Consider the following 12,688-nt stretch of genomic DNA (forward strand, 5'->3'; position numbering starts at 1 on the left):
TGGCTAACAGCATGAAAAATTCCTTCAACTTGCCTTTATTATATCGAATGATCAGAAGTCTTCTAAAATTAGAAGAGCATCCATCGAGGTACGTTGTCCCTTAAATGGCTTAAATAAGTGTACAGTGTACATTCATCGATTAAAGAGAACTCGTAAAGTGCTTTACAGATACGACGATGGCACTCTTGTGAAAGCGAGATGATCTTCTAAATTGAAAACAAAATTGCAAAGAATTTTTCAAGATAAATTTCATATAAAGAATACAAAGAACAAATATATTACAGTATTAAATCAACGATAATCTTTTCAATATTTTTCTGAGGATGTAACATAGAATAAATAATATTTTTGTTCCAATATTCTTTAAATACCCGTTAATAAAAAAAAAGTACCTTTTCGCTTCCACAGTCGTACCTCCAAATTGAAAACGGTGACTTTCATTTAAATATCTCGGAAAATTAGTACCAAGAGAGAGTTACGGATTTTGGTCTTACCGCCATTGCGCGCCAGGCGGTCATCTTTTAAGTACACTTTAATTCGATTAATGTGTATGTAACCATAAATATCTCGAAATTCGCATAATCACATTAATGCAATCACGATTCCATCGTATACTCCAACCTTTCGTGTCGACCATATACACGTTGTACATATACGGTTTCACAATCTGACACACTTGAACCAATGTTATTAGTCAAATTATACAAATTACTCTGCCATATTACACGAATTGCGAATTTCTATACAAATTTCTGTTCGTCTGAACACATTTAAAGAAATAGAATTTATATAGGGATTTGTTTCGCCTATTACAAATTGTAACAAGTGCTCTACTTAATAAAAAATCGCAGTCTAATAAATATCATTGCAAGTATAATATTAATAAATTTGCTGATAAAAGAAACGAAAGCTTTTATAAGTGAATTTTTTATCTTATTTGACGTTTGAAAAATTATAAAGCTGTAGAAAAGGAAATTTGTGGCGTATAACTTGAAACTTGTAACTAGTCGATTTACGAATATTATTATTTAGTAAATTATTATGCAAGAGGGCCCTAAAAAAGTAGCTTTGCACCAAAAACCCGCGCGATGCCCTCGAAAAGGATAGCAGAGAGTATACATGCGCACGTACGAGTACTTAAGCGTTGAGTTTGGTAATAAGTTCGTTCGCCTCTGCCTAGCGTATGTATTTTAGAACGTTTCGAAGAATATCACAAAAGTGTTCGCAGAATGTAAAGATACGCGTATTTGAATTCTTTTTATGAAAGATATATATCTTTGTATAGAGAAACAGGATAGAAAAGTTATTCCTTGATTGTAGATAAATGTTATACGAATGTAGTAACGCTCAACGTAAGCTCATTACTCAACCTAATAGAAGAAATTAGAATTGTTTGCTCTGCAACTTCGATTTCGTCGTTCCAGTAATTTTCGTAAATTCTCGATAAACTTCGACTAATTCTGACTAGCATTAGCGTAAATCTACACTGTTATAGTTTCCATGCTGTGTCATATACTATCTACGATCGAGAACAGCGTAGAAAAGAAATTTCGAAGTTTGAGTATCTGCCAACCAATGCCTTGACGAGTAGCTTTTCAACTTTCGATCGAACACGCGCTTGATAAACGAAGGAAAACCGAGCGATAGTATTTGTACTTGCGACCCTGTCGAACTGTTGTACAATATGTACAAGAAAAAAGAAACGCGAGTCAGGTATATTAAATCGGAACCATGCGAAACGTAACTACGATAGTATGAAAATAGGATAGAATTTATATCGTTCTCATATCGTCCCAACTGGATGATCGATTTAAACGAACCTATTGCGATAAAATCGCACGCTCTTTGGATTCACTGAGAATCGTACAGAGAAGCAATGATAGAAACGCGACGATTAGTCGCATTGAAATTGCATCACGACCGGGCGATAAATGGTCCTGTGAAAAGCGAAAAAGCTCCGACCGACGAGCCGGCTGACGTGAAATAAAGTACAAAGCAAATGAGGCACATAACGTTAAACTATGTTCACAGCGTAGCATTAAAAATTCGAACAGTACGATCTATGAATATCCTAATATCTTCGGAATTGCATTCAGAAGATTAGCAACGAAAAAGTATCTTCGTTAAAATAGCTCAACTCGCAGATGTTTCATAAACTATCCTGCAAAATTGCATTATCATCTATGATAACATAATCGTCCAAATAAACCATCACCAGCTTCCCGAGTCGCTGTTCGTCGCGAAGGAAATCGATCTTGAGCGAAATTCTTGAAATTCCTCGTTGGGTCGCCCGAAAGGTATCATCGAGGAAAGCTCTCAACGCGTTTGCCGATCATCGTCGTTCCTTATGTCGATTGTCTGCGTGTCAACAGGTTGCAACGGAAGATCCTTGTGCCAGTCGAGGAACGTGAAGAGGCAAGAACGCGACATGTAGCGTTTCGTATGAAGTGCGTGGACGGGACAACAGAGTGTCAAAGACATCGCAGAAGCGCGCGAATCTGAAGCTAGTGGGCTTTGTAGGTGTCTTTATTCTGGTAGCCCTGCACATAGCCGGACTGATCGGGCAGGTCCTTCCGACCAGCGATTCCTTTGCCTTTACCACTCTCGTCGAAACGTTGTTTATGAGAGCCTGTGTATTTACTGACGTCTGTGAGTCTGTCCACTGTGGAAGCCGCTTTGCCCGCCTGAAAAATGGTTAGTTATATAGATAGTGTAAAAATAAAGCAACATAAAGCAATATGATAAAGCAACATATGGTACATATATCGCAAACCTATTTTTACTGTCTCTGATATGGAAATTTCACTTTTACAACTGCAACTACGTGGTATCGAAGGATATAACAAGTGGCTAAATTACTTACGTATTCATCTACGTTACTCAATTTGAGAATAAAAACTTGGAATGAAAAATCTAGCTCTAACGAAATCGCTATATGGATTTTTCCAGCATATTCTCGAGACGTTTAACACAGATGGACCTAATTAAGAAGAAGGTTACTCGACGATTATATGATACGTAGGCGAGAATTTAAAACACGTCGCTGACAAATTTATATTCAGAGGTCAGGTGTAGCAATATCGTAAATCTTCAATGTCGATATCGTGACGAACAAGGTCGCGATAAGTAAATGGACAAACTACCGCTGCTTTAGATTCATTTATGAAACCATCGAAGAAACTTGTTCTCATCGATCAAATTATAAACTATGAACCTGACCGTGTTCGATGTTAGTCGTTTCTCTAGAAGTAGACTATAGAATGAAGAAATTTCTGAGGCGTATTTATGTACGAGACTTACTACAGCACCACCGGTAACTCCGGGTGGCCCACAGTTGGCCATTTTCTTCTTCATCTCTGCTAAGTCAACCTTCTTATTTTTAGCCAGTTCTTCCAAAAACGCTTTGTACTGTTCAATACCCAATTTCATTGATCTAAAAGCAGAATCAATTCCTCGTCAACACTTCGGACACTGATCCGTTTATTATTTTGTTGAAATCTACGATACCATTGAAAAAGATGAATATCTTTTCGTAATTATCTTTTCAAATAATCATTTAGACGATTGCTTCGTAAGACAAATTACTTTAAAACATCATACATAAAACCTAAATGTACATTAACGTACACATACTGGAAGACTAATATTTCTGAATAACAAATATATAATACATATAGAAAATACATAAAATATATAAAATAAGAATGGCAAATTCTTCCTCAGAAATCTGACTTTTAATCTGAAAAAATGCTTCGAAAGGTAAATAATCGATGAATTATTATTATTCCCATCATCGGTATTCTCGTACTTGTGTTTCTTAAAGTAAATGCCCGTATCAGTGGTAGTGATCTTCTTTCCATCGATCACCTTCGCTTGTTTCATCCATTTGTCGCTCTGACTCAACGTGATCAGTTTCCCGTCGCTTTTTGGGTCACCGAATTTCGAAAACGCCTTAAAGCTTGCCAAAAAGCTTGCAGGCTGCGTGGCACTGGGACTGCTAGGCGCCGAACTTCCACTTTCGTCTTCGATCTTCAAATTTGCTGCCTTGTTAGTCACTGCTTCTTCGGCTGACTTCTTACTCGCATCGTTCGTCTCCGCTTTCGTTTCAACTTCAGCGTCGCTTTTCTCCGCCTGAGCATCGTTCTGCTCTATCTTCGTGTCGTTTTTCTCAGTTTCATTGTCCGTCTTCTCGGCTTGCATATTTGCGCCTAAAATATCATGAAGAAATTAGGGGATGCATGATTTGAAACAGTTGACGCTAGAACGAAGATCCACCGATTTGGTAGACTCAGCGTGAGAAATGCATCGTGTAATGGAAAGCGAGCGAATCAGGGTCAAGTTTGAGCAAAAAACAGCGGCGCTAAATGTATCTACACGCTATTAACATCTAGGTAGACATATCGGCGACGTTTTGAGGTCAAGTAACGCGAGCTATCGGTTTAACATAATTCTCGTAGGCGGCTCGGTGAAATTGACACTTATGAGCTAATCAGCGATCAAACAGCGTTCCTTAATCCACGCAAATTACGCACGATTACGTAAACCTCTTTCTGAAATCTGTTCTATTAATTTCGTTATTTAATATCTATCCAATACAATTTCGTTGATCGAATCGATACCAGTTGCGCGTCTTGGAATAATCCATTAGCCGATCTTATCGACGTGTTGCAAACAATGATTCTCGATTGAGTTAATCAGTCCAGAATTTCTGTGACGAAACAGGTTTTTGAGACTCGATTGGCTATCGGGAATAGTTGTACTCTTCCATATTGGTTTGCTTTACGTAGACAGTATTGTGTCTCGAGGCATTGTTGCGAATAAAGGAGGCAAAACTACAATAGAACGACTGCAGCTCTTATTTGACTTTCTATATTCCGAGGGAAAGAGCATTCTCTGATAAATCATTCGGTTTTATCGTCATTTCAGTTAAGACACCTCGTTGTGTAAATGACAGGAATGAAACACTTTGTCTTTTGGAAAATGATATCTTGGTAGCCCATTTCTTTGATTACCGATCAAACTTTTCCTATACACCTCGTATACAGTGGTATAAATAGGGAAACATTTCTAAATATAAAACATTATGGACATTTTTATCTGTATCTTTTTCTAAATATAACAAGATCTAGAAGATATACTTTAAGGCTCCATAAATATAGAGTAACTTTAAATGGTGTAGCTAGACAAAATGATCGGAGCTGTCCTTAAGTTGAATTTATTTAACGATGAATCGTCGATCGATCAATAACTTATCGATAGAAAATTTCTTACGTAAAAATTTTGAAAAGTTTCTAATACATTGTACACCTTTTATTACACGATGTTCCTTTCTATGGAAATATCGAGTTAATAAAAACCTTCACGTGCTTCTCTCAAACCGTAAAGTATCGAAAAACGAAGCTAATATTAGCGAGGCTAATAGAATCGTAATTTATCTGAAGCTATCCGCAAACATTCTCGTGTTCATAACAGTTTGTTAACGGTTTATTATTAACAACTACACACACCGTGCAATTCAGGAAACAACCTTACCCGTACGTTAATCTAATTGAATCCATCGTTCATTTTCCATTTGTTCAAAGGCGACGAATTATTTCGCTGATTTCATGCTCGTCGATATCGTCGACAGTTTATTTACAATGAAACTTCGTTTATATTTCAGCGAAATGTTAATTACTGCTTGGTTAATGGTCAGGTAAATTCGTCTTTGCCCGCATGGGAACGGTACAAACGGCAGAAGGTCAACAACAAGCTGGAGAAACGTTGTTATTTCACGACTATAAATAGAGATTACGACGACATTCGTGTTAGCGCAATTAGCAAGGAACAGGAAGCGGGGAGCGATTGAGTAATACCGATCAGGTGTCGAATGAGCGCATTTTGTGTACTAAGGTGAGGAACAGACACGAATCTCTATGACACTGGCCTTTGTTCTCGTCGATTTTTCTGCCAAATAAACAATTTTTAACGATTAGACTGCTTAAACTGTAATAAAAGTACGAGAACGTACAAAATGTCTATGATACGCAAACGTACAGAAAATATTCAAAATACAAGATCCAAAGAAAAATCTAATGTCCAAAGTAAGCGATCCTAAATAAAATATATCCAATCCAAGTCCATGATCCAAAGAAAAATCGAATATTCAAAGTAAACTCGTATTAATATTTAGAAATTTATCGCATATGAAATAAATCGCTATTTTAAAATCCATTTCTTTACCTATAATTATAAAAACACGATTTTCTATAAAAATCCAGTCTATCAAGAACTACGAAGACATTCTACGATAAAAGATAGATAATAATATTAATATTGCATTATGAACTCACCGTATCAATTAGTACCCGAAGTAGAAGTCGAAGGAGCGAACCTAATTACGCGCAATGGCACCGGACGAAGAAGAACAAAAATGTAATCACTGCTGCATCATTCTGCAGACTAAACGAATTGTCACGATTAATGAAAATGATCGATCTATACGACTGATAAGACGTTGATTTGCTCGAAAGGATTTATCGCGAGAGAGGAACGAGCCGACTGGCGACGGAAGGGAACAGAGAACACAGAACACTGGAGCCGCGGTTTGTGTACAAGCTGAAATGCTGTTGAACGCAGGTTTCAGCTAGGAATCTGTGCCGTAGGGCGCATGTGTTATATCGATCTCCTCGTTCAACGGAGCACGCAGTCACCCTTCTCGATATATCTTTGAAACTGCGTTTCACCCTTGGCTGCAGCCGAAATGAGACCCGCGGGGGTCCCATTCTAACAAAACGCCTCGTCGAACGATCAGACTATTAAAATCCTCGTGAGTGATATTTTCAGCCTGTCTAAAGTTTAGCGATAGACTCGATGTCTGATAAAATTGAGAAATAGATGGGAAATTTCACGAAGCTGGTAATAATAATTATTGACTCGTTAACGTTGACGAAAGTCGACCATTATAACAGCCTTCTAAATTGTTTCGTTATTTGGTAATTCAGTATTTGTTAAATAAAATTGCCAAAGAATTTTACAAGAATAAAAGCATAGATAGGAAATCGCTTCTTTCGCTAGGAGTTCCCTAAATTGTTTCTTTATTATTCATTTTCTATATACAGTAATTGTGTATTTTGTTAATAAATAGAAACTAGTTGCAACTTGGACGAGACTCTTGGCAAGCGAATTTCCTATGTGACTGCATCGTTATATTTGATAACAGACTAAACACGCGATTCCGACATATACAACGAAACGAACTCGTTTCTCTTTATCTGTAGCCAGTAAACGTTCGTCGATGTCGTTCTCGTTCGTATTCTGGAAAAGCTATGCGATGCTCGTTATCTCTGCTCGGGATGCCTTATTCGCTTTTATATTTGGTCATTACGTCAACGATATTACGACAAGCATCGAAATAGCCGAGTCGCCGCTCGACTAAGGGAAGCAAACCGAACGAATGAAATTCGTGTCGATATTATTTAAAAGGGCCTGAGTGGTTTAGAGAAAAATTGGTCGAGACACACTTTGATATTTTATCTATCCTCATTACCAATGTACAATCGAACCATTTGGCGTTAAAAATGCTAATAATTACAATGTTGTGCTGTTGTACGTCGCTAAATATATGAATAAAATGATTATAATTGGAATAACTGATTATAAATTGAATTCCGTTTCTTTACTTGATGATGATAATGCGTTAGGGCGATTAGTAGAAGTGGTCACCTTTTCAGCTAATTTATTGCCACACACCACCGTGCAACCCCTTCAGAGTATTCACGCACTGTATTGATTCTTGAACTTCGTCGGGTTGAACACCGGATTTCTAGTGTATTTTAGTCGCGTTCATCGCCGCAATTCCAGCCTGGATGAGACTGAAAACGAAACTGAACTTCCTCCACTACTGCCGCCAACATCATCCCCACCTACACCAGTAACACCTTCAACTATACTCGCCACTTCTATCACCTACTTTCTTCTTCTACGCATAAAAATCTTTATTATTCATTGTCCATTAATCATTCATTTTATACAATATATTACTTGTTTCTCTGTTTGCAATGGCAAATTATCGCGATATAATCTATAACCTCGAGTGTTTGCTTAATGTACGCGATGTATGTACTCATTCAGCGATATGATTAGCGATATTCAGCGATAATATCGAAGAAATATACAAATAATAGATAATATTAACGTCTATCTGTATAGGTTTCTACAAATGTTGGAACTTTTATTATGCAACATGAAGCAATACGGATGTAGTGTAGGCATAGTAGGCTTAACCATTTGTCGGTTTTATTCCATCAATTCTAAATCTATTCCACGATTACAAACCCAAAGTTTAATATTAAGGTTCCATCAATCACAGCGGATAAATGCTTCCTTCTAAAAACTCCTGTGTATACACGAAATCGACTTCTGGCAATATCCTTGACCTGTTCCCATGGGTCCCAGAGAAGTCTGAAGTTGACTTTTGTACATTCAAGTAGTATGACTCAATGACGCGGTCATACGACTTGCTGTGGCTATCCCCACCATCCATAGGATTCTACGAAACATACAGGTATAGAAAACGTACGCATAAATGTTTGATCGCGAAATGACAGATCGTTAACTAGTTACGCGTTATGACCCTCGAGTCGCTATGAAAATTATGGATTACCCCTCTCTATATCGAAGCGTGCACTTACATATAGTTGTCGATAAATAAGTAGCTGCGCTAGGGGCTCTAGAAGCGGATTTTTCCAGTCAGCGACCACTTATCTGTTAGCTAATGATTTACACACTTTGCCAGTTGTTCATTTACTCGATTCCTCGTTGCATCCATGTAGAAGATGACTCTCTAATTTTGATTTTCTTAATCATCGAGTAAAAAAATAAATGAGAAGTTATAATGCAAAACCATATGCATTTCGCTTGTCAACTTACTAAACGACAGACTGCGATGGGTACGCGTGTGTGAGAAGCGCGCGTGAGCGAAGGGCGTTCCTATCGGTTACTTATCTGGCGGCTACTTAACTGTACTAACGACTATACTGACTTACAGCTATACAACATCAATTGGGCATAGGTTAAGCGTCGGTAAAGTGGGTGAATTATTAATTATGATAATTTACTATCATTATACGATTTATGAAACGAATTTTCATTATTACCTCGTGTCAAATGTCACGGGAGAATCTTGAAATAAATATGTATAACACTTGAAATGCATGTCGTAATAAGATTCTTTGCGGAGTGAAATTCGTGACAATGTGACAATTCTAAATTTGATCGAAGGTCTTGTTGCACGATGCATATAAACGATGTCGCTTGTTGCTTCATTGTAGGCAGATTACAAACGAAACAAACTTGTTCGATTTACAGATGAATTACGTAAGTACGTAAGATGGGGAAAATAGGCATAATCGATAATAGAATAGATTTTTTTAGGGAATGACAGATCGAGCACTTTTTTTATTGTGTTAATAATTCTTTAATTTTTTTATCTTTAAATACAAGTTGCATCACAGTCGAGATATTCGTTTGTGGTTGCATTACGCTAAAATTCTAAAAGTTCCAATACCGTATATATTTTCGAGATGGACAATTTCTCTTAAACTTTGAATTTACAAGTTATTTTCAACTTCAAAAAATTAAAACTGTTTTCAATTTGAGATTGATCGAAAAATACTTACACTGACGAAGTATGGAATGGACGTGACATTGACTGGGACTTTGCGTCTCAAGTTCTGAAATACCGACCTGGAAAAAAATCAGAGTGTTTCTTACGGCCTCTGCGATTTGCTACGGCAAACATAGGAGCTACATTGAATTCAATCTTCACGGATAATAAAGTTAGTTGCTACAAGAAGATCTTCATTTGTTAATAAATACCTTATCAAGTTAGGCAGATAGGAAAATCCTTCTCTGATAGAGAACGTCAAAATCAGTGTTAAATTTCTAAGCCGGTATGCCAGCCACGAAATAACCTCGCCGTGACAAAATGCTATACCGACAATAGGCATAGCACAATACTGTCATCCCCTGGTGAAATGCGAAATTACAGTATACATCTAATAACAATTTGTTATTGCAAAAATATAACCTATTTATGCACATTATCTAATTTAATGATTATAAAATATATGATAATTATACTTAACAGTATCATATTGACACCACTTGATATTTTAAAACATATTAAATTTGTATGTTTATACTACCAGAATGCTACATATTAGTCCACGTAACGTTTCACAGATTATAGTAAACATAACCAAAAAATCGCCTCGTTTAGTATATTGTTTAATGTTTAAACACACATGTTAAAAGAATATTTTATAATAAATTAATATATTCGTAGGTAAAATTTTAGTAACCATATTAAGATATTAGATAGAAAATACAACTATTTTTATACTTTCAATTATATGAAATTCTTAATTTAATATTTTTGAGGTCTAAGAATTGTGTATTTTTATAACATGGAACAGTGCGTAAAAAAACCAAAATTAGATACAAGTATAAAGGAAGGAGAGGCAGAAATTTTAGTTGACAATACAAACGTATTTTATAATCCTGTTCAAGAATTTAACAGGGATCTTAGCGTAGCTGTGTTAACAACTTACATAAAAGGCATAAAGAAGCAACCAACAGAGACAGGCACGGAAAAACAAGATGGAATTGTCATATTGGAAGCTTTATCTGCTACTGGTTTACGTAGCATTCGGTATGCCAAAGAAGTGAAAGGCATAAAACAAATCGTAGCCAATGATATTTCTGCCAAGGCAGTTGAAAGCATTAAAAATAATATACAACACAATGGAGTCGAAAATCTTATAAAACCGAGTCACGAAGATGCAACATTGCTCATGTATCAAAGTAGAAAGGACAAGTTTGACGTAATAGATTTAGACCCATATGGTTGTCCTACAACGTTTCTAGATGGTGCGGTACAATGTGTATCAGACGATGGACTGCTTATGATCACAGCTACAGATATGGCAGTATTAGCTGGTAACTCTCCTGAAACTTGTTATCTTAAATATGGAGCTATCTCTTTAAAATCTAAAGCATGCCATGAAATGGCACTAAGAATATTATTGCAAAGTATTGCTTCACATGCAGGGCGATATGGTAGATACATAGTACCAGTACTTTCTATAAGTGCTGATTTTTATATAAGAGTATTTGTTAAAGTATTTTCCAGCCAAATTAAATGTAAAGAGAATGCAACTAAAATTGGAATGGTGTACCAATGCATAGGTTGCGAAAGCATCAACACTCAACCATTATGTTATAAGAAGCCTAGTGGAGGCTACAAATTAGCATCTTTACCTTATGTGGATCAACTTTGTAAAATCTGTCAGCATAGGCAACATGAAGGGGGACCGATATGGTTAGGTCCTTTGCATGACCAACATTTTGTATCTAATCTTCTATGTAATTTAGACGAAATGAAGTTGGCAACATTAAAAAGAATAGAAGGAGTTTTAAATGTTATTCGCGAAGAATTAGACGTTCCATTATATTATACTCTTAGTCGTTTAATGTCAACAATCAAATGTATTACACCGTCGATGTTAACATTTCGATCTGCATTATTAAACGCAGGATATTGTGTATCGTATTCACATGCCTGCAAAACATCTGTAAAGACGGATGCTCCAAATGAAGTTATATGGGATATTGTACGTGCATGGGAAAAAAATAATTCCGTGAAAAGAGATAAACTATCAAATGATAGCCCCGCGATAAGAATATTAAAGACACCAACGACAACGAACGTTTCGTTTGATATACATCCTCTGGCCAATCCATTATCTAGGCAAAACAAGCTAACGCGATTTCAACAAAATCCTACGATCAACTGGGGCCCTGGTACGCGTGCAAGAACGAGAATAGACTTAGAAAATGGAGTAGAAAATTCGAAAAAGATAAGAAATCAAAATAAAAATTCCAGAAAAGAAAAACCACGATCAACAAACGACACTGAGAAAATAAAGCCTTTATAAAGATATTTATATCTATTCTTGTACCTATACCGTAAATTTTCATGAAAAATACAAGTGTATATAAACGAATACTCAGTCATTAAATTTTTTCATTGATAAAACATACATTGTACGTGTTTTGTAACACATAAAATTGTATATAGGGATATATTGATAATTTGGAATTCAATATTGTTTTTCTCTTCACATTCTGTAATGAAAGTGTTTCAGTGCTTATATTTGAAATCTTTAACGAAGTAAAATATGAAATTAACAGCAATGCTAATGGAAAAACACTTACATGTTTGTAAAACAAAGTTAAAACTCTAAAGACTGAAGTAATGATCAACAATCTAATGCTAAAGTATACTTACAAATTAAGTAACTTTCTTAATAGAACTACAAAGCATCAACTACAAAAACTACAAGTAAACAAAGTCTATCGAAAGAAAACAGAATCCGCATACATTAATCTCAAAACTTTCAAAAATGAAAATTGGAAAAATATTTGGGAAACTTACGAGAAAATGTTTTTTAATATATGTAAAATAGTAAGAGAAAACCATTAATTTTGCAAAAGAATATTAATAAAAATGGTATATTGTTATATTTCTGAATGACAGCAGAAACATCTTTAGTTTGGATGGACATACTTAATTATATCTGTACTAAAGTGAAAAACAAAACTTACGTCCATCAGTAAAATACTATCGTTTAAGATAAATAAATAT

The 12,688-nt window shown here is 35.8% G+C and overlaps 3 protein-coding genes across 6 annotated transcripts; 1 reads left to right on the forward strand and 2 right to left on the reverse strand.

Moving 5' to 3' along the window:
- Positions 1 to 19: 19 nt before the first annotated feature.
- Positions 20 to 7,859, reverse strand: ringer (tubulin polymerization-promoting protein ringmaker). Of its 2 annotated transcripts, none has more exons than XM_033347439.2 (4): positions 7,705 to 7,859; positions 3,809 to 4,208; positions 3,301 to 3,433; positions 20 to 2,684 (listed from the first exon to the last, which is right to left on the reverse strand). In XM_033347439.2, the coding sequence occupies exons 2-4, from the start codon at positions 4,198 to 4,200 to the stop codon at positions 2,505 to 2,507; spliced, it is 705 nt and encodes a 234-aa protein (XP_033203330.1). In that variant the 5' UTR covers positions 4,201 to 4,208; positions 7,705 to 7,859; the 3' UTR covers positions 20 to 2,504. The 2 variants fall into 2 exon arrangements, with proteins under 2 accessions (XP_033203330.1, XP_076480720.1); XM_076624605.1 differs by lacking the exon at positions 7,705 to 7,859 and adding an exon at positions 6,333 to 6,470.
- LOC143303622 (uncharacterized) lies at positions 7,769 to 10,196 on the reverse strand. Of its 3 annotated transcripts, none has more exons than XM_076624609.1 (4): positions 9,859 to 9,989; positions 9,660 to 9,726; positions 8,317 to 8,530; positions 7,769 to 7,904 (listed from the first exon to the last, which is right to left on the reverse strand). In XM_076624609.1, exons 1-3 carry the CDS (start codon positions 9,987 to 9,989, stop codon positions 8,345 to 8,347), a joined length of 384 nt encoding a protein of 127 aa, XP_076480724.1. In that variant the 3' UTR covers positions 7,769 to 7,904; positions 8,317 to 8,344. The 3 variants fall into 3 exon arrangements, with proteins under 3 accessions (XP_076480724.1, XP_076480723.1, XP_076480722.1); XM_076624608.1 differs by having other exon boundaries at positions 7,840 to 7,960; XM_076624607.1 differs by lacking the exon at positions 7,769 to 7,904 and adding an exon at positions 10,128 to 10,196 and having other exon boundaries at positions 8,256 to 8,530; positions 9,859 to 10,008.
- A 252-nt stretch (positions 10,197 to 10,448) lies between these two features.
- On the forward strand, positions 10,449 to 11,983 carry LOC143303621 (tRNA (guanine(26)-N(2))-dimethyltransferase). The gene has a single exon (XM_076624599.1). It carries the CDS (start codon positions 10,449 to 10,451, stop codon positions 11,976 to 11,978), a length of 1,530 nt encoding a protein of 509 aa, XP_076480714.1. The 3' UTR covers positions 11,979 to 11,983.
- The last annotated feature ends 705 nt before the right edge of the window (positions 11,984 to 12,688 follow it).

This window comes from Bombus vancouverensis, chromosome 15 (genome assembly GCF_051014615.1).
Source record: "Bombus vancouverensis nearcticus chromosome 15, iyBomVanc1_principal, whole genome shotgun sequence".
In the NCBI taxonomy this organism is placed as follows: Eukaryota; Metazoa; Arthropoda; class Insecta; order Hymenoptera; family Apidae; genus Bombus; species Bombus vancouverensis.

Coding starts and splice junctions, on each gene's coding strand:
- ringer (XM_033347439.2), bottom strand. CDS start 4,200: ATGCAAGCCGAGAAGACGGACAATGAAACTGAGAAAAACGACACGAAG. Junction 3,434..3,808: donor ATTTACTTTAAGAAACACAA/GTACGAGAATAC, acceptor TTCTGCTTTTAG/ATCAATGAAATTGGGTATTG. Junction 2,685..3,300: donor GAGTTACCGGTGGTGCTGTA/GTAAGTCTCGTA, acceptor ACCATTTTTCAG/GCGGGCAAAGCGGCTTCCAC.
- LOC143303622 (XM_076624609.1), bottom strand. CDS start 9,989: ATGCCTATTGTCGGTATAGCATTTTGTCACGGCGAGGTTATTTCGTGG. Junction 9,727..9,858: donor TATCTGCCTAACTTGATAAG/GTATTTATTAAC, acceptor ATTTTTTTCCAG/GTCGGTATTTCAGAACTTGA. Junction 8,531..9,659: donor CCATTCCATACTTCGTCAGT/GTAAGTATTTTT, acceptor TATGTTTCGTAG/AATCCTATGGATGGTGGGGA.
- LOC143303621 (XM_076624599.1), top strand. CDS start 10,449: ATGGAACAGTGCGTAAAAAAACCAAAATTAGATACAAGTATAAAGGAA.